This window comes from Temnothorax americanus, unplaced genomic scaffold, assembly GCF_048541705.1.
Source record: "Temnothorax americanus isolate GAGA-0224 unplaced genomic scaffold, ASM4854170v1 Scaffold5, whole genome shotgun sequence".
Lineage (NCBI taxonomy): Eukaryota > Metazoa > Arthropoda > Insecta > Hymenoptera > Formicidae > Temnothorax > Temnothorax americanus.
The window spans coordinates 4,513,156-4,535,408 of NW_027509657.1; the positions used below are offsets into that span (position 1 = coordinate 4,513,156).

Consider the following 22,253-nt stretch of genomic DNA (forward strand, 5'->3'; position numbering starts at 1 on the left):
ATAATTCAAACTTAATTATTCCGCAATAATTTATGCACAAATATATTTGAAGCATATTTTTTTTAAATGCAAGCCGAATAATTTATTTACATATTTATTTTACGAGAGAATATTTGCAGTTTATATCTTTATCTCGAGCGCATATTTTTTTTATCAAAAAGATACCATGGTACAAAAGATCTGTCTCCAATGAAAGATTCAAAATTTTATATAAATCAGCTTTTAATTATTGTAAGTTAATTTTTTTTAAATTGAGAAAATAAAGCTAAAATTTTGTGAAATACTCCAGATAAAATTTATTTACGTAAATAGGATTTTTCTATAACCAGGATTAATGAAATTTAAGAAATTTTTTTTAGCAACTGCTCCTTCCGTTCCATTTCTAAGCTTAAAATATCGCACAGATTTTCCGTTCTTGCCGATGCGATTCCACGCCTCTCTAAATAGACGAGGTAAATATTTGTGCTTGTTTTCTTCTTTTCCTTCGTTCTCTTTCTCTCTCTCCCTCCCTCCCTCCCTCCCTCCCTCTCTCTCTCTCTCTCTCTCTCTCTCTCTCTCTCTCTCTCTCCCTCTCTCCCTCCCTCTCTCTCTCTCTCTCTCTCTCTCTCTCTCTCTCTCTCTCTCTCTCTCTCTCTCTCTCTCTCTCTCTGTCAATATGTTCCAGCACACATATCTTCTACATGAGTGCCAAGCATAGCATGCAGCTACCATGGCAAATTGTTCTTGGCTGAAATACGGGTTTATACTCGAAAACTCTTAATGCAAGCCGCGGGTCAAAGGTTATGCAGTGCATGGAGTGCATCGAGAGCGTGGCCAATGCCTATAGAAGTCATAATTAATTTGACGCCTACGGCAACTACTGAAAGCCATACTCGTTTCTTGTATGAGAAAACAGCCCGATAATACGGCGCTGGTTGTTTTAAGGACGTATATCAAACGGCGAGGATCTTTTACATAATTAATTACTTCCTACTTACTTAATAATATGTCATTACGCATTTCTTTGTCCCTTAGACAGATGAAAATTAATAGTATTTACACAAAACAACAATGAGCAGAAATTTTTCACAGTTGGTTCGTATTAAGGATAATGTATCAAAAGAAGTTAATCCGACACGCGTAGAGAGCGCACAATCAATTTGTAATCCGAGCATGAACATTTCCGCGTTATGATGGAATTCTCAAAGGTACGCTCCTCTTTTTTTCGCCAGAGAAAATAGAAACGTTGAAACAATGTTCTTTACCATCTACATCTTGAATTACGCATAACGCGTTTTCATAAATGCCTTATTATTTTTGTTGAACGTATAACATGGGCTCGACTACGTCCGTGAGAATACAATTTTTTAAATAATTTGTTATCGCGCGCGAACGCGCGAATCACGTATCATGCACTTTGCGTTGTCGGGCGGAAGAACTCGAAGACCGTTCGATAAAAAAAATGGATCAATCGTTTGATATTTTGAAAAGCTTTTGCCGTTACATTTTGTCCAGCGCCGTGCCGAAAAAAATTCGCAGTTTTTGTCCCGTGCGTGTATATTTTTGATACACAAGTTGTTCGTGACATGAAAGTTCGGCTCGTGCTTGCTTTTTGACGTGGAACGACCTGTAACCTTCCGAGACCGTGGATTTCGACAATCGCACGACCCTTTTCGGGTCACGGACGTTAGCGATCGTATGACCCATTCGGCCCAGGGGATTCCATAGTAATAACCTTTTTAGATCATACCATTGTTACGGAACAGCGAGCTTAGCTGGGAAATGCCGTTATATACTAAATCGCGTGCCCCTTTAGTTACAGCATTAAGTTTCGCTACCAATGATAAATTATTGCTCGAATGTTGTTCAGATTTGTATGTACGCGATCTATGATTGTAACAACATGTAGCGAATTCTGCAGAAAGCAATTATTTCAAAATTAATAGAAAATTTTAACGAAGTTTAGAATGCGCTCACAAACTTCATTCCTAATAGTTTTTATCTAAATTTATTTTGAAGAGTTTAATTTCTGCTTTTTATCGTATTACGCATTCCAATATCCAAATATTATTTCTATTACAACGTGAAAAATAAAATTCGATAATCCTAATAGTTGAAAGCATAAATCACAACTGAAACAATTAAATACCGTGTAAATTTGTATTCTGTGTCAGAATAGTATTCGATAAAAATCAGCGTGAACAAAAAATTCGCATCAACTTATTTTGTAAGCGAAATGGACGTCTCATTCAATGATTTTTAATTGAATTTCAAGGCCGGTCGAATTTAATTTGAGAATTTCAATCATTTTTACTTACTTTCAACGTCACTCGATAAATCTGACATTTTTGTTTGGTGGCTTCGCTAATAGAAAAATGAATTCTTTTGTTTTGCGTCGGAGTCCAGGAGACAATCGCTATTGTAACTATTCGTTGTTTCGCGTAGCGAAATGGGATTCATCGAAATGAAATACACTCGGGAAATCATGGTAGATTTTATTTTACGGTCGTCTCGTGCGTGATGAAATCGTTACTTCTGATTGTATTGGAATTAAGAGTAAATATTCATGTAACCCGGTTGTATAATTAATTATGAATGCATCTTGCTTTTATTTATTCGCATTTAAAAATACTTCATTCAATCTAGAACGATTTCTGTATTTAAGTATATTTTATAATAATAAAAAAACTAATAACCAGTAACACATTATTAAATTTTATCTCGTGGCGTTTACATTATAATCTGATAACGTAACATTTTTTTTCTTCGCAATTTTTCCTTTTGATTGATTTTGTTTTCATTTGTCCCGTGACAAGGGAATTGAGGATATTTAGCATACTCGGTGGTTTTAAAATATATTGTAGGAAATGTTGATGCCGCAGCTGTGGTAAACGATCCCGTCGACATGTTGCCTGCGAGATTTGATTTCCGTCAATTATCCAAAGTTTCGTATCATTATTCTTGATGTTATTAGATATTCCAAGTTTTTCCGTGGGATCCAGTCACGATCTTCGTTAATGCCACGATGGAAATGTATATTGTAAAAATGTCGGGAAAGGCATCGCTTTCATGTTTCACCGAAGCGATATTAGACTTTGATTTAATGTGAATTGCGAATAATTGAAATATATATCGTTCTTTGTTAAATTTGCGAAACTCTCTTTTATAACAAGAGGCACGTTATCCTTCACAAAGAATAAATAATAAATTACAAAGCAATTTTCAAAACGTTATTGCGAAAGTAGGTTTTATTCTAAAATTCCAGCGTTTTAATTTTAATATATCAATTTCCGAGGAATTACATTTCCTTCCTTAATTAATTTTTTACAAAGAGATAGAGTGTCAGCTGTGCCCTTGAAAAGATATATTGCAAAGATATTGGAGGATGCATTGAAGTGAAGATGTCTAGAAAGACGATTGCATGTTTTCACATTTCGCTGAAATAACATTTAAACATTTCCTATACTGAAACAGATTGTCTTTCGACATAATCTACGTCATTTAGGGGAAGTTTTATTCCGTCCGTGAAAAGAATGAAGCAACAACATGAAGCGAATAATGAATATTTAAAGCAAACGGTTTTGAAATTATGCAGCAAAAATTTATTTTAATTTTAAAGCTTAATTTTAATTCGTGATTATATCTATTTTTATTAAGTATATTTTATCTGAAGATTTCGTGATATTTTTTTACAAATAGCGTGTCATATGATCCTATGGTAGGATCATTAGAGAGAATCACGATAAGAGAGGGCGACTTTGAGATATTACACAATATCCATTTGCCCGGAATAACATCTGTGACGAATAAAAGGGACGTAGGGAGCTTGTCTCGTTAGCTTCTGAAGATGTGGTGGATATCTTTCGATCTGTCTACATGTAAATCGCGTAATTGGATATCGCAGAAAATAAAGCGGGGAACACATCTTCTTGGAAATCATTTGCACAAATCTCGAGATTTGTTATTTTTATATCATATTTGCAAGTAGCATATAATCTTTCACTTTGAAAAAATTCATTAAAAGTATTTTCATTTGTTGCATCGATCAAACTTGAAATATCTATATTTTGTTACATATATCTTGTATGAAAGAAACGGAATTTTTTAATTATTGCTCACAGAGAGTAATTGAATTGATCACATTGTTCACGATGTTTTGCGTATTGCAGAGAAACCCAGTAATTTCAAAGGTATGCACGTTTATTACTATACAGATATGTATCGCAGCAAGATGCAATTTTGATGTAAATATATATGTCGAGTGTTGTACAACAATTAATTAAGCAAATATTTGCAAATACTTCAATACTTGTGTAGAATTTTTATTCAAATATATGTTCGAATATATATAGCGTACAGTAAAAATATACAATTGTATCAGATTCTAAGAACGTAATAAACAATGATTGTCTATTTGCTTGTGAATATTACTCATCTTATTGTTAGTTGAATCTATCAAAGGATAAATTTCTGCGAGTCTTCAAATAAATGATTTAACGAAGGGCAAGATATCGCTATAGCAAGAGTCTTTCTAACGATAACTAACATCTTTAATTCTATTTTTGTACTTTCTTTATAGACAAGCGCATACGTACAATACTAACGAAAATAGTCCAGCGTGGAAACTGTGATACATTTGCTCCGCTTTATTTTTGTACCTTTGTCTGATTTTAAACGTAACGGTAGTTATCGTGCAGAACGGAATACACATGTGCGCAACGTTAACGAGCAAGCGATTTAACGATAACCAAGCCCACGGTTTTCTACATTTCGTTTTACTCTGCTATGTGGAGTAATGGTGATTAATGACAGTGATTGCATAATCGATAAGCGATACACACTTATAAAGTATATCGCAGTGTATATATATCGCGATTATATATTAAATATATTCAATTTTCTATATATATATATATTATATATATATATATATATACACGTACAGGCACACACAATGCCGCGTTAAAATTTTAGTCTGATTCAAACAACTGTGTATCATTACTGTACGAGTATTATGGTTGACATTCGTAATCTGCAAACTTATCAAAGTTAAGCTGGATCAGCTTGTCGACCATTATGGGACGCCGAAATCCAGCAGATTGATATTGTACACGGGCAGGCGGGTGAAACGCGATAATTATTACAGCGTGCCAAAACCCGGTAGCTCACTCGAAGTTGAGGTATTGTTCGCACTTCGCACAATGACGTTACATGCATCCTATGTACGTAAACGCAATAACGCACGTCAGTGGCTTACGCCAACTGTATTTATCGTACGACTGGTCAAACCGACGTTATGCCAAACGTATTATATTACGGCGTCTAATAACGAAAGCCAATACGTTTTATATACAAGGTGTCTCATAATTCGCGGATTATCTCTCCTAGACAATTAAACTAAATCAAAAAATTTTAAAATAATTTTTGCAATAATTAAAAAATAAGATTCGCGAATAAGCGTGTTTTCGCGCGATTCAGCGACAAAAAACAGCCCGTTACGCATTATTTGTGATTGCTAGACGTATATGCTCTCTTCCCAATGCCTCATTCGCCTCGCGCGAATATCAACCGTAATTGTCGTGTGATGCTGTGTCTTTTCGTCAAATCACACAGATGCACGCTAATTCACTGATTTTTATTATCTCATTAATTATTGCAAAAATCGCAAAGTATATATATATACTTTGTTATTTCAATGTATCACACACACACAATTTTGAAGATAAGAGTCGCGAGAAATTTTTGTAGTCTTCAAATCAGTTTTGAAAAAGACATAGCGTCTTTCAGAAATAAGATTGTTGCGGCAGCTCCTGTCCCACGTTGTTGATTAGATGAGGTTCTGTCATCATCATGGTACGCTTTCGTCGTCGAAGCTGTCGTCAAGGCAAATGCAAGTTCGCCGGAGCTCCAAGAACCGTGAAGACTCCCGGAGAATGGATATAAAGAATAACACGATGATCCTTAAAATTTTCGGAAAAGGAATTTATTCTTTCCTCTCTAATTTATATATAAAATCGCGATATTTAATCGAGTATTCTTATGACAGATGGATACGATTTAGGCTCAGTTTCACAAGTGTCGGTTAACTTTTAATCTTAGATTAACTCACTCTTCGTCTCTTTCTAAGGGGGACGTTAGAAGGAGACGAAGAGTGAGTTAATCTAAGATTAAAAGTTAACCGACACTTGTGAAACTCGGCCTTACAACTGCAATTTGCATACTGCATATGTTCGTGTTGTAACAAACATTAATGAATACACGTAGAGACGTGTATAAATATTCTGAGGTTTGAAAAAAAAAATCTCGCAATGATTATCGCAAAATTATCACAAATAAAAAATTGGTTTTGTACTGGTTTTAATTATTATTTAACATATTTACGTATATATATATATACACACAAAAGAATACATGCAATTATAAATTTGCAAAAAAAATTTGCTGATAAATTTATATAAGACACGTAAAGGAAAGATATGCAATAAATATGCAACTTTTCTATATCAATATTAAATATATCGCAATTTTCAATATTTGTTCTTTCTGCTTGTAGAAACAGCAACGTATCGGGCGAGAGATCGCCATTTGAAGGTTCTTGCTGCAGCGGGCAAGGCGCTAGCAGCGAGAGCGACGGCGAGGAAAGTATTTCAAAGTACAGGGTTGTTTTGCTGGGAGATTCCGGAGTGGGAAAGACCGCTTTGGTCTCGCAATTCATGACGAGCGAGTATATCAACACGTACGACGCTAGTCTAGGTAAGTCTGTGCACCCTCGCACGACCAACAATGCCGCGACATGTCCTTTAACAAAACGTGTGGGAACTAAGATTAGTTTCCATTAAAAGGATTGATTATTATTCCACATCTTTGGTATGGAATTCTACATTACGACACTTGTCATAATTCCATACGTAGTGTGTCACAGAAGTACGGCTACGCATTGGAATAATTTTAAAGGGTTCTTTTTTACTTCCTCATAGAGGAAGCTTTGTTTTCGTAAAAAAATTTTTTTTTGTTTTTCTGAATGTGTTTAGAATGTTCTAAAACGTCGAAAAATTGCAGTTTTAAAAAATGTCTGTCTGTATGTATGTGTGTGTGTATGTATGTATGTATGTATGTATGTATGTGCCAAATTTACCGAAATTTCTATAACTCCAGAACTAATCAACCAAATCTTAACGAATTATATATGAAATAGGGGTAGAAGAAACTGAAGAATATAATAGAATTAATAAAAATTGCTAATAATCAAGGGGTTCTTTTTTAATAAAATTTTGAATTTGCAGAAATGTTTGTTTATGCTTTAATTTCCGCAAATTTGGAGATATCGATCTATTTCTAATTTTATTATAATTTTCCGTCTTTTCTACCCCTATTTCATATATAATTCGTTAAGATTTGGTTGATTAGTTCTGGAGTTATAGAAATTTCGGTAAATTTGCTCTAATTTCCGCAAATATTGAGAAATTGAACATTGCTTCTTTATAGTTTTTAAGTGTGCAAGTAGAACCCTTTGCTCACAAAGCTTCCTCTATGAGGAAGCCAAAAAAATAAATACTAATAATTATACATTAAATAAAATAAAAGCTTCCTCAAGAAGCTTTATAAGCGAAATAAAATAGGAGCAATGGTAGCGAGCTGTAATAATGAGGAAGCAATGTGCAAGTTTGTAATGTGCACCCTTTTTTTCTTGTCTTTTGCTAGTCTTCTAATTTTTTGCTTTCTTTTCCTTGGGGTTGATTCTTTTCTTTTTAATTTTGTTTACTAGTTACTGAGGAAAATTGGGCAAGGGATTTAGAAGCACTATGTATATATTTTTTTCTTTTTTCTAAAGAAAATTTATTCAAAAGTTCCATTTTTGAACTTGAATTTATTTTAAAATACTAAATACTAAAAAAAATTGTAGTAATTAAAAGAAGATAGATTAATCCTTTTAATTTATCAGAAAACATTTTTTCCAAGATGAAGAATTAGCTTTATCTTTAATTCAACGTTTACTTAGCAGAAATCGCGTGTTCAGTTGCATTCATTCTATTGCATTCACTATTTCGTCTAAAGTAAATTTACACAACCTCTTCTGCCAAACACAGCGTTTTCTCTCTTATGTTCATCTATCTTCTATTCTACGCTCGAAATACCTCAAATAGTCTGTCATAAATGAATTCAATTCACAATGCCACAGGGAGGGAAAAAGGGAAGAAAAAATGACAGGTAGTGATGGATATACTTTTTCGAGGTAAAGATGTTATAAAGGGGGAAACAGAATATACTAACATATGTATACTATATATACCAAAATGGCCAAAAATTTGTCAGGATCTGACTTTTATGATTATATGACGAACATTCCAACGAAAGGACTTTAATGTAAAAAAAACAAATGCAAGCGTTATAATATATCGCGCGAAGTTTCAATTCGGTTTTTAGCAAAGTAAAAATCAATGAATCATAATATTCTTGTGAAACTGCAACAGCGAATTTTTTCGTAGCGTTTTATTGCGGCGTCACAGAACACTGATGGTTTTTAACATTTATTTATTTTGCAACGCGTTCATATATACACATAGCTGTTCTGTTATTTTTATCATTCCGCATGTGCCATAGTTTTTAATTTATTTATTAATTAAGGTCACGTAAATAAAAAGCGCATCAGCCACTCAAAAATCATTTTTATTTATGGACGGAAATATTTATTAATTTTTTTCACATAGTTTTGATTTGTATTTTGCGAAATCGACACCTATTATTGAAAATTATTTTATATATTACATATAGAAGTTGGTAACAAATTCTAAAATACAACTTTAATATGTCCTAATCATATTTCTTATACAAAAATTTTTAATGTTATAATGTATTAAATTTGTGTTATATATTAGCAATAATTCTTTTTATTGATTATTTTAAAGAGGATATATTTTTTCATATATCGCGTTTGATCAACAGATGAGTTTTTAATTATTCAGGGATGTGCAAGTATTTTGAAATACTCGATACGTTAATGCTGCTTGATTAATACAAGAATCTATTATGTTTCGGATTACGCGAATAATTCGTTGATTTAGATCTCTCAGAAGTGACCAACGCGCGCATTTATAAATGTAAGACCATAGTTTGATATCGTTACTAATGTCCAAACTTTTGCACGATAAATTACAGAGTTTGTACATTGCATTAGCCACTGAGTTAACTTAACATTTCTCCTTAAAATTTAGCTTGCTAGTTCAAGTTTATATTCAATTACATCATGCTCTCTGTGCATAGATATATGTGATGTACGTTTTCTTTTTTCTTTTTGAATATTTGTTGTTAGGTAATTATATATTTTAGAAAATTTTTATATCGAAAACGAGACTGTATGTTGTAACCTTACAATATATTGAAAAATTAGATAAGATTTGATGGATGAAAAGTAATTTTAAAAGTAATCAGATAATTTTAACTGAATAAGAAAAATATTTGAACATCAATATTAATTACTATTATTGATTAATGAAGCATATCTAATTTAGAGATATCGAATTACCATACGATGAATAATAATGTACTCTTAAATACATATTTATGCACATGCTCGAAGATTGAGAGTGAGCGTGTAATGTTTATGGATGGAGTACTTACAGGCCGTAAATACTTACGAGTTTAACAATATTCAACAACATTTAGCACAGACTTTCGCCTTTGTATTGCAGACGACGAGTTCGGCGAGAAAACCGTTTCCATTTTGTTAGATAGCGAGGAATCAGAAATGATCTTCATTGACCATCCACATGTGGAAATGAGCGTAAGTATTAAATTTCCTGGAATATTGTACAGACAATAATGATTAGTGATTGTGTTATATATAAATTTATTAAATTAAATTACGTAATAAAGTTACGTAATAAAGTTATGTAATAAAGTGCAGGACCTGTGATACACGCATAATGCATGAATTTAGCGAGCTTTATGCAGCTTATAAGGGTCTTGTACGCCATTGTATTTATCACAATTTTAATTTTGAATAAACATTGGTTACCGGTATATTAAACTATATCTATGGTCTTAATAGTTTAATGGCTATTTTAGACATTCCCTTCGTGTAACATAAAATATTTTTATCGGATCGGTAAGTTGTATATAGTTCGTCTGACATGATAAATTTGTTTATAAATGCGAATGTAGAAAGACATTTGAAGATTTTTATATCATGTAAATGCTAATTTTGAGCATGTTTTATAATTTGCATTTCCATCCTTTTTATCCATTTCTTTTTTTTTCAATTATCAATTTTATTTGTGTACTATTTTATATATAAACTGACAATATTAAATGAAGTATGTATGTATGTGGAAAAATATAATTGCAAAGTAATTTTTGTTTTAGATTCCTTTTCTTGGTTTTAGTCTCAAACTTAAAATTTATCACATGCAGATTTTTTAAATAATTTTCGTTATAATATAATTTCAATTCCTTGAAATTATTCCTTTAATTCACAATTAAATTTAAGATTAGATATGTAATATCTCTGCGTCATTATCATACTCATCTGTGTGCAAATCAAAGCTGCTATAATTATGTACATTGGTGAAAGCTATTTTGCTGTTCGCGACAGGATATTTTAATTATTCCTTGTATTATCGCGACAATGTAATTGTTACCCGATAATTACAATGTGTCTAAATATCGCTGGAAGCTATCACGAAGAATTCAGAAAAACGGAAAGGATGGAGAATAATATAAAATATGCTACAGTCCTGTACTTTATTCAAAGAAACTCATAGAAGAAGTTGCAAGCAATTTGAGACAAAAGAAGTGCTCGCTAATTGCTTTCAAAGAGCAATTTAGTGTTGTTAATTTCTAATCTGTTGATGACCCATGCAATTGAATATGAAATTATTAACGAACTTTGATAATTTACATTCAAAGTATACGTGAGATAAAACTTCCCAAAAAATTATGTTTTTATTCATGAGTTATAATTTCCATGTATATATATACATATATTAAGTGATTAAAATGATATTGAAGAATCATCGTTCCCTTTACATAGCGTTATATCAAGTTGTTAAAACTTTTTTAAAGAAATTTATTGTTGATATATTTTTATTATATTGCTACTTTTTTACATCATAATGCTATCAATAAATATACTTCTATAAAGCTAACTATAAGCGCACGTCTATAAATACGTATCAATATTCAGTTTTAAACGGGATTAGCTTTATCGCGAAGTTTGCTGTCATAGAAGTGAGTAAAATCCATTTTGAAAGATTCTTCGACATCCAGTTTACGTTAAATCGACTTTCTTAATCTGAAATCTGAACCGCTCGGCACTCACGGGATTTGTTAAACTACTTGACTAGGTCTGCTCAGCGTGCGATAATGCGAATTTCGTGTACCAAGTCGTAGAAGCAGTCGACGAGAATTGTAACTTAATATCGCATTTATAAAATTTGCTAAGTTACTGGTATTCGCACAATTTGCTGTTTTTGCAAAGAATACGCACGATACGAATATTGTAAGTAGCAATATTGAGAAGAACATTCGAAGATAGTTTTTAATTAGCTAATTAAATTGTCGAAACGTTACTTATACTATGGGAATTATAAATGACGTGCAAGAGTTTTAGATTACTTTAAAGTTCTTCCCCACAATTCACTGAACAGAATTTATCGTCGATGCTTTATGTGTGTAATCAACAATCGCAGTACTATTAAACTTATGAAAATTCTTCCACATTTAAAGCACTTTAGCATCGATTTTGTTCTCCTGCCTACGAAGTCTGCAGTTGCAACTCATCGCACTATTTCTCGATTACGGAGTTTTATTCGGTCAAAGTTTTAACTCAGTCAGACTTTAAAGCCTCATACATCTTCTCGCTTTTTCATTCTTTCCTTGTCAAGAACTGGTGAATGTATTGTCAAAGTTATAATGATGTTCATTTTCTTCAATATAATCGCAAATGTGTTCCAAATTATCTTACATCATGCGAACGACTAATCTAACTGACAACTTTTATTATTCGTGCCGCTAATATTCGATTATCAGTAATTATTCTCTCTAGAAAAAGAACGTACAAAGAAAAAGAGAACACATTCGTGCAATTTTTATTATTTGTGACGCAGCTAGTATTTGATTATCAGAAATTCTCTAAGAAAATAATGTAAAAATAAAAAAAGAACACATTATGAATACCTATATTTTATTTGTAAGTTTATAAAAGAAAATTACGAATAAAATTCTCCTTGTATTTATAAAGCATTTAATATCAATCTATATATAATTTTACGTGATTAAGTGCAAATAGAAAAACTTTTGGAAAATTCTTCAGGTTGAAAACTCTTTGTCGACGTACGAGCCACATGCCTGCATCGTGGTTTATTCGATCGTTTCACGTACAAGCTTCCAAGTGGCTGAAGAGATACTCAACTACTTGTGGCAAGAACATTACACTCAGGAGCATACGGTCATCGTCGTTGGCAACAAGTCTGACCTCGCTAGAAGCCGGATAATTTCGGCAAATGGTAAAACAATAGTACGAATAACAAAATAGCAGATAATATATGTAATTCATGCTGTTTCTATTTACTCTCCTATTTTTCACAATTTTTTGTCTACAGAATAAAAATTAAAAGTTTAATGTCCATTAAATAACATTTATATAATACTTTAATAATTGCGCAAAAGCTCAAAATTATTTGTAATTAAAAATAATGCAAGTCGTTTTTTATTGCATTAATGCTAAATTTGTTCAATTAGATTTAGATCTTGAAAAAATGTTTTAAAATTGACCGAATATAATTGAACATTCAGTTAATCTTGTTAGTATTTTGCAGTGCGATTTCGACTAATTTGAAATTGCAATCGTTGTTAAAGAGGGAAAGCATTTGGCCACGTCGCGCGAGTGCAAGTTCATCGAAACGTCTAGTGGGCTTAAGCACAATGTGGATGAGCTTCTGGTCGGCGTTCTGAAGCAAATCCGTCTGAGAGAGAGCCGCGAAAAGAAGCTTCGACGCCAGGGTAGCAAGAGCAAACTGAAAGAAGAGCACAATAGCAAAACCGTCTTGATCACTGCCAGAGAAATTCTTAACAAGATATGCCTGAACAACAACAAGAGCAAGAGCTGCGAAAACCTGCACAAACTGTGAAATGTGTCGCATTAATGGAAAGGAAAGGGGATGGCGGTGAAGAAATACGCGGGAGATCCCTTTTACACTCGAGAATCAATTCCCGACCGTACGGAAACATGACGGTAATCAAGATCGAGAAGCTAAGCGGCGCTTCGCCGCGAGGGTTTTGCATGACATTTTCATTTTTTTTCTCATCCACGCGGATATTACGGAGTCGCGTTAGCTCGTGGCTGAGACCTTTTTAACAGGTTCGTAACGATTTTACGATTCGCGCACTGATTACGCGTGTCGGCGTTCCTCTAAGGAGTGCGTTGTTACTACCTACGTATCTCATGTTCACCGCTCGTCATCCTGCGCGGACTTTTGTTCCCGTAGCAGCTCTGACATTACGCGATGTAGGTATCTCTATCATGCGGTAACGGAGCGTCAATTCGAACCGGTTTAAAATATTCGCAAGGTTTCGCTCTGGACGCTATTAATTAAAAAAATCTTTTTTAAGGCACACGTTTAAAACGTTTGCGAGGCTCGGAGTGTTGTTAATTATAAAAATTTTTTAAACAGGCATTACAGCGAGATAATGAATGCAAAAGAATAAAAAAGTGTTCATTATATATCTTTTTTTCATTTTTTACATTACACGGAGGAGATTAAATTTAATAATATCAAGCAATTTTTGTGTTACTGCATTTATCAAGGAATATCATGTTTTTAATACTAAGAATTTATTTAATTACCGATATATTTAAAAATATAATATTTATGTAATAATAAGAAAATTGTTGAATAATATTGTATTATTATATTATTATTTTATATTTTTACTTTTATAATAAAATAATTCGATTTCTTTAGCAATAAACAAGCACAAGGTAGAATATTGACTATTCGATAATATTAGAGAGTCAATTTCTTTTCTCGTATTTAATATTACTTTCTGTAGTAGACAAGTCTATGTTTGTGTTTACCGAGAGAGAGTTAGTAAATTACAAATTAAAGTCTAAACCTCCGTAATGCCCGATCAACGTACTCCTTGAGAACGTGCCTCTGGAAAAAGGCCGCAGGTGGATATACCTGATTAAAGGATTAAAAAGGTTCTCACGAACGGTTTAACCTTCGCCGTCATCCGATGTTTCTTCATCGTTTCTTCTTTTTACTCATTCAGCCGACAGTCCAGGAGATAGGCAAGAACGGATTAAGCACGAAATGAGTGCCGATCATCAATATATCGTTATCGTGATTACAAATACAAGATGCAACATGCGTGTGTGTGTGTGTGTGTGTGCGTGCGTGCGTGCGTGCGTGCGTGCGTGCGTGCGTGCGTGCGTGCGTGCGTGCGTGCGTGCGTGCGTGCGTGCGTGCGTGCGTGCGTGCGTGCGTGCGTGTGTGTGTGGGTGTGTGTGTGTGTGTGTGTGTATATGTGTGTGTGTGTGTGTGTGTGTGTGTGTGTGTGTGTGTGTGTGTGTGTGTGTGTGTGTGTGTGTGTGTGTGTGTGTGTGTGTGTGTGTGTATTAGCACGTGTATGTATGGTATGTATGTGCACGCGATCTTGAAATTAGAATTTAAGATTAACGATCTTAGACGGAATCTCTTTCGTTCACAAGCGCGAGACGAATAGCGGCGCAAGTAAATTTGGCGCGCCGTCAGTCTGCAATGCAGCGATTTGATTATTTATTAGAGCCTAATGAGTCGCACGTGCGCTCGGTCCTACGCGTTACTCTCTACGATGCTTACCGCGCGGTGCTCCGATAATTGCATTTCGCGAATAAAGCCGGCTTTGAACGACGTGATCCGCTGACTAAATGTTTCTCAATATTCCAAAACAAAGCTTACTCTCTACAGCGCAGAACTGGCGAAATGATGAAAACTATTAATGCTCGACAAAATTGCTTTATTTCTAGAAAAAAATGTTAATTTAGTTTGATTTAGAAGGTATGATTAATTAACCGAATTTTTTAACTACCAGTTGCAGATCCCAATTTTGTTATTAAATTATCCCGTTTTATAAATGCCAAATAATTTGTAAGATATATTCACGTAATAATATTGTGTGTATACGATGAGTAAAACATACAGAATATATACTTAAAATATTAATTAGCACGAACGTTTATATATCAAGTCGAGTATACTGAAATTCGTATTTAGTAAATATTTGGCAAACAAACGTATCATAATTAATGGCGTCAACGATCACCAGTATTCACGCAATTCTCTTGAGATATCTGCACGCGCGTTAATAGTCGAATATCATGGATCGCAAAAATACAGATAGAGAAATAAAATTCGAATTTAAATAACGGTAAACAATTTAAGAACTATTTTATCTATTACTTCTAGCCAACTTAATCCTTAAATGTCTAATTCGACAATGTCGTTTACTGTTATTTGTACACGAATACTTCAATTATTAAGTCGAATTTGCATGAACTTTATAATATTTGACTTAAAGTATATAGTTGTATTAGCGTTTTATAAAAAGAGGTAACAAATATTTATATAAACGTATCCACAATTTCTACGTAAAAGTACTATTGTCCGTCGTAATTGATCAATTAAGTCTGAAGGGATGAGGAGATAAAGTAAAAATCGCTTTTCGTTGTTGATAGCAATATTACGCGATTGTACGATATTTGATAACTTATTCAGCTAAATTATGTATAAATCATATATATTATATGTATATATACATACACATATATAGATATATATAATATATAATAATTTATTATATATAAAAAATACTCATTGGACGCAGGATTCGTCCGATATATTGCGACGCTGGTCGTCTTTCTACTTTATAAATTGTAACCTATCGTACGTGATACATGTCTCATAGAGAATAAAATACTGTTCGTTGTGTGATGATCACACTTTCGCCGTATTATCTTCTAATTTACTGCTGTTACCTAAATTTTCATTCTCTGCCTGGATATACATTATAAATACGACTATGACCTAGATACGAACAGCTAATCGGAGTTCGTTAACGGAAGTTATATCATTGTTCATGTAACAAATCTAAATTCCTTACAGTTTGTTATTACACTAACTTCAGTTAGTATATGCGATTTATTATCTTTAGGATTCTAAAGAATTGGTTCCTTCAATAGGATAAGTGCAGCAGCAAATAAGACTTTGTCTCACCATCTCGAGCTCTCGAGTTTGAAAAATGTGACAACACATTTTTCTCGAGACATTTTACTATTATGATTCGCTATATAAATGCTATATACTTCCAACCTGCAAATAAATTCCATTTTAATTTATAAATGTTATACATATTTGTTTTAGATTTATATATGTAAATAATATAAATTATGTAATATATGTTTTACATGTTTATATGTGTAAATTGTTTTAGTATAACCTTTTAACAGAGATTTGAATGTCTACACTCTAAAAGTCTCTTGTTGAGTATAATTAAACATTGGAAAATTTATCTATTGGATTTCTTGTCATATATATAAAAATTTGTAGTTTGGAATGTTTCGTTAATAAAGTAATATCGGTCTCGGTTATTGACGTAATATCAATCCGATATCGCTTTTTATCTTCCTCTCAAGATAAATGCGTATTTTGACGTATAATTCCTATCGTTCGCCACGCTTGTTAATGGAAAACAATGCGTTCAAGTAGACGCGGCCTAAGGAATGTGTAAAGACATATGTCAGAGACTCAAGTGTCTCTGACAAACACTTAAATATATACATATATAAACGTCACAATTATCACCAGCGGACATATTATTTCGAGATAAGCGTATATCTACAACTGCGTAGCGATAACGTTATGCGTATCGAAGAGACGCAGTGTGAAATGATATTACACACATATCGATCTACCTGGCTACTCCTATCAAGAGTCACGTTTCATGTTTGGAGTACGTTCAGAAGAAATTACAGTATAGGCGGATATATGTAACGAAATGCACTTTAAACTTCAGGTTTAGATGTTCTCTCTATCGCGTACGTTCTTCTTTTCTCGATTACTGTGGTCCTAGGCTCGTACATGTCGACTGATGATGAATGTGCATTTGTGATTGTCCATGTGAGAAACGGGTAGTTATTAGTTTGCATAGATAGTTTTTGAAATTTTGAGAACTATAAACTATTATATTTAACTAAGAATAAATAATTTTTAAAAATATTGAATTATTTTCCAGCCTTTAGCCCGGAAATAATCCTGGGATGATTTTTACATCCCAGCAGCGAGAAAATGAAGCTCAACACGATAGTTTTCTTTGATTAAGAATTCATATCTATTTTTTTAATTTCTTCTTACTCTTCTTAAAGAAAATATTAAGTAAATATATATATACATAATGATCTCAAATACTAATAAATTGTAGAACAATCAACAATATGTAATTAATAATAGTGATTTGTAATTGAGGTGTAAAAGACACTCTATCGAGTGATTACGCGTTTGCGCAAAAAAACTAGATGATTATTTCCGGGTTAAAGCACATTTTTTTTACTTTTCCTTTATATTTATCAAAATTGAATCAATTTTTTGCAAAAAATTATTCAATTATTTTTGAATACAGTGTATGAGATATTTGGTCTAAGTAAGTTTAATTCAAATTTCCATTACTTACGAGATTTTGCATTTATACGATAGTTTTTTTGAGAATGAATTAATCTTACGAATGGAAAACCACCTGTATAGTACAATACGTTAACGTGCACTGAGAGAGGGAAACTCGATTCCAATGATTTATGTATCGATGCAAAGGCAAAGGACAGTTTCCAGAGTTTTCAGTTATATTTTAACACATAATATGCAATCTTGCAAAATGTATCAATCTCTTATTCTCAAAGAAAGCCATGCAAGTGAAAAACAGACTAACAATATAAGTCGATTAATATAAGTCGATAATATCGAAGTATATAGGTATATCATTTGTCACTTCACGAAATTATTATTATAACTGTAAACGTACCTCACAACGTCATGAATATCCCTGCCAAAGCTGGCCTATTTTTATAAATATGTATAGATATATATATATCCCTACTCTATCTTTGTCATAATCTTGTCTATCATCTATGGTGCCGATTTTTACTATATAAGAGAATATTTCTATTGGAAAACTTCGAATATGTGTCGTACATTACATTTTTGTAATATATACCGATGAGTGCAGATATTGCTGAATGTGCTATTTGTTAATTTCTGAAGACATGGTTGTTAATTATGCTAAAGTGATAATTTACATGGACATTTTCAACAAACCTCAAGATCGTACGATTATTATAATATAATCGTTTTCTGTTCTTCTTTAATATATGTATAAACATGAAAATTATTTTCTGAATATTCCCAAACTGTAGTATTTAATACACGGTCGTATAATTTTGTAGAAACTGTGCTTTTCTGTTGCAGTTGTTTTTAATATTATCTCTCCAGAAAATCCACACAAGATTTATAAAAAGAATATTAGTCCTTATTGCAAAGTTTTCTGCGAACCCTTGCGCGTCCATACGTACGACAATCAAATTATTTTTCTATTGTTCGCGCTACACTATGTATCTGTAATTATTATAGATTTAAATGTTTATGCCGAAATAAAAGCGATATGCGAGATATAGCTCTGGTTTTCTTTACAATTTAATTTAGGTCTCGCGCTATTCTTTAAATCGTATACATATTCTACCGTTGTCATATTATATTTTATAAGTCGATTAATGTATAACTATATATATATACGCTTTTGTATAAAATATTAAAATAGATGTAAAAGATAAAAAATCTATACATATTTATTCAATACTTATCGTGTTGTATATATATATATATATATATATATATATATATATATATATATATATATATACATACATGGGAAATTATCTAGAAATTATTATTTAAAAATAATTATTTAAAAATAATTATTAAAAATACTATTACTAGAGAATTATTGAAAATATTACTAATATTAGAACTATTAGAAATTCTAATAATAAAATTATTATTTAGAAATACTATTTAAAGAAAAAAAAGTTTTTTAACAATATATACGCATTTTTAAGCATTTCAAGGTTATTATCTCTTAAAATATACAATATTTTGGTATATTAACGAAAAATAATTATGTTTTATTACACGTGTAAATCGCTACACGATACTGCCCTCTGCGCTATATTGATCCGCGGTTCGCCTATCACGAGGCCGGTAAAACAGAATGGCTTCTGTCAAAATGGCCGAGTATTCGTGGAAGGTTAAATTCTGATCGCCGCGAAATATCATCCGCGTGTGCGAATCGATCATTTAAAGGCCGCGAATAACGCGCGGGCCCATTTTCCCAAGGGCATGTTGTCACCCGGTATACGCACCTTATCCAAAAAGGACCTCGAAGCCGCGGGCAAAGATGAGAGAGTGAGTATTCCTCATCGTCGCATCGGTGTACAGAAGGCGTCATTAATGCCTTCCTACTTCATAGCTGTGTTCTTGGGATTTCTATAGTGCACGTGACATGTACTATGCTTCAGGTGGAAGGCATTAATGACGCCTGCTATACATACAATACATCAAAGGCTGCGGAATACGCAGCGTTCGAAAATGACGTCACGCTTGGCGGGAAACCTGACATATGTTTGAACTGTTGTTTCGCAGGAGGCGCTATTGGAACACGACAGTGATCTCGAGGAGATGTTGTTTAGGTAAGATAGATAATTCTTTTCTGCTACAATTAATCGGCTACAGTTAATTAAAAAAAATTTCTGTAAAAATATTGCAAGCGCCAATTTTTGGAAAAAGTTATACAGAGATTAATATAAAAAACATGTTTGATAAAATACCAAAATAATAAAAATTGTTATGACACTTTGACATTTGATATGAACTAGTTTTACATTTTAATATAAATTATCAGTTTACATATCTACAAAAGTAGATATGTATAGTTTACTCTATTCCTATTCGGCTCTTGCTATATTTTTCCGAAATTCTGCAATGCATTGACGTGGAACATGTAATTACAGCCAACCCAGCACGTCCAGTGGAAATGAAAATGTTGATCACAAAATGGATAGGTGAGTGGTGATAAATTTTTTACATTTTAATAATTTGTGTATATATTAAAGTAATATTAATGTATTAAAGACACAACATGTATTTTAATTTAAAACTTTCGGGCGGTTGTGTTATGTATAATGTAATTTTAATCACATTTTATTTATTTATAAATTACTTTATTTATGATTTATACACAAGTGTTTATTATAATTTATTTTATATTACATTTTTTACAACTAATATTATTCTATTATTTAAATATTATTATATTTGTAGCTAAAATGCAATTTCGTTGAATTAGAGTAAATTAATAAAATTAATCAAGTAGGATGATAATTGACTTGTCTATAGAACTATAGAAGTCAATTTATGGCCAAATACGAACGTGATTGAATTGTCGATAACGCTAAGGTCTTCCTAAATTATTGGCCATAAATATTCATTTAGTAAGGTCGAAACCGGTTTCAATCACGTCAACAGAGGAATATTTTGTATGCACAAGGAACCAAACCAGAAATGGAAAAATGTAGTCACTATTATACATGCATCTACGCTTAAGTTTATACTGGCCTTGAATTGAACTTTACATTTGTTGAATTAGTTTAATTATTCGGTGGGATATTATATGTAAATTGTCGCGTGCGGAATTATCGATGCAAGTAATTGATATTGGTTTAAACGTCTATATTTAAAGCGTCAAGCTGCAGATTCAGGAGGTGCAGGATGTGATGCGGGATAATGTCCAAAAAGTAATGGACCGCGGCGAGAGGCTGGAGGATTTACAGGAGGCGAGCGATCGTTTGAACATGGCCGGAAATGAGTTTAGAGAAACCGCAAAGAGAGCGCAACGGAGAGCGTGGCTGCAGAACGTGAAATCGAGGTTCATTATTATCAGCATCACCGTGACCATCGTACTTTTCATTGTTGGTAAGAAATCGTACTGCGCATTTATATAAGACCTGATAACAGCACGATAAAACAGAACAAGTTATGTAATGTCCTACGTCTTATCTCTTCTCATACTACTTCTAAAGCTTTCTTGTACTTCGCAATTTGCACATAGTTTTGCTCATTCATGTTTTGCCCTTTGGTTTTTCTTTTCTTCATGACATTTGTTAGCATAAGATAGTGCAATATAATTGTTAATGATTACTAATTAGAATAACTGATTATTTGTGGCTCGAAAACGAACGAGTATTTTTATAAAATAGATTGTAAATTTTTAAAAATAATTTATGAGATGTTTGCTTCTCACAAATGTGAATCCTAGATTTCTAAAACTATATATTTTGTAATTTTAATTTTATAATATGACTTTTTATAATGCGAATTTTCATCACAGTTTTAAAAATTTCTATTAATTAAAAAAATTTATTTTATTTATTTTTAAGTAAAAAATTTTATTTTTTATTTTATCTCGTTCGATTTCGTACTATTTACTCGTTCCATTTAGTACTATTCCATTTTTTTTACTACGACATATATTTGACACAACTCCATTTAAATTTAAATGACGCTGTTACTTATGTATTTAAACCAAGGTCTCGAAGTGTTAGTGTCAAATTAACGTAAAATCAATCAGTTTTTGGAGTGTTATCTAGTTAGATTAGCGCGTGTCGGTTTCAGTTCTGGACATCATAGTACTTTACCTGGTTCTAAGATAGCAAGCATGATGTTCCGAGTCTCGATCATTCAAATTAAGGTACATGATCTTTCACATTTTCCTTGAACGCTGCGCAGTAATGTTTATGTTCAAAAACCACAATAGCCGCGGGTTTATTTGGAAGTCATTAAAATTCATTTTTATTGTACTGCTCAGTACTCTTCTGCACTTGCAATTTTTTTGCGCGTATTTATTAAATCTTCCTGTTTTCACTCGCTTCTTTTTACTTACACATTTTCTGCGTTGATAGCTGTATTTCCATCACATAATCATCATTAATATATTTACGATGCAAAAAACAACGGCAATATCTTTTTCTTTCTTTTCAGTATCCATCATTGTGAAATACACCTGACTGAGAGACTACCAATATACATGTTGCACATGTTGTACATTGAGACCTTCTTTTCACGAACCAATTATAAGTATTGTAGTTATATAAGTTTTTCTGTATAAATATATCTCTTCTATTATTTTTGTGTAAA

General features: G+C 32.5%; 2 protein-coding genes across 6 annotated transcripts in view; both read left to right on the plus strand.

Annotated features, from left to right (window-relative positions):
* The window catches only part of LOC143903758 (uncharacterized), a 43,702-nt gene extending 25,026 nt beyond the window's left edge, over positions 1-18,676 (plus strand). For 2 of the 3 annotated variants that reach the window (XM_077417643.1, XM_077417644.1), the window contains exons 5-8: positions 6,533-6,732; positions 9,648-9,760; positions 12,290-12,482; positions 12,835-18,676. In XM_077417643.1, the coding sequence (XP_077273769.1) occupies positions 6,533-6,732; positions 9,648-9,760; positions 12,290-12,482; positions 12,835-13,106 (778 nt within the window). In that variant the 3' untranslated portion in view covers positions 13,107-18,676. The remainder of the gene's footprint in view (positions 1-6,532; positions 6,733-9,647; positions 9,761-12,289; positions 12,483-12,834) is intronic. The other variant, XM_077417646.1, reaches the window with a different exon arrangement.
* A 582-nt stretch (positions 18,677-19,258) lies between these two features.
* On the plus strand, positions 19,259-22,253 carry LOC143903773 (vesicle-associated membrane protein 3). 3 transcript variants are annotated; one of them, XM_077417666.1, is made up of 6 exons: positions 19,259-19,466; positions 19,704-19,750; positions 20,072-20,122; positions 20,800-21,032; positions 21,716-21,807; positions 22,098-22,253. In XM_077417666.1, exons 1-6 carry the CDS (start codon positions 19,401-19,403, stop codon positions 22,110-22,112), a joined length of 504 nt encoding a protein of 167 aa, XP_077273792.1. In that variant the 5' UTR covers positions 19,259-19,400; the 3' UTR covers positions 22,113-22,253. The 3 variants fall into 3 exon arrangements, with proteins under 3 accessions (XP_077273792.1, XP_077273793.1, XP_077273794.1); XM_077417667.1 differs by having other exon boundaries at positions 21,732-21,807; XM_077417668.1 differs by lacking the exon at positions 21,716-21,807 and having other exon boundaries at positions 19,260-19,466.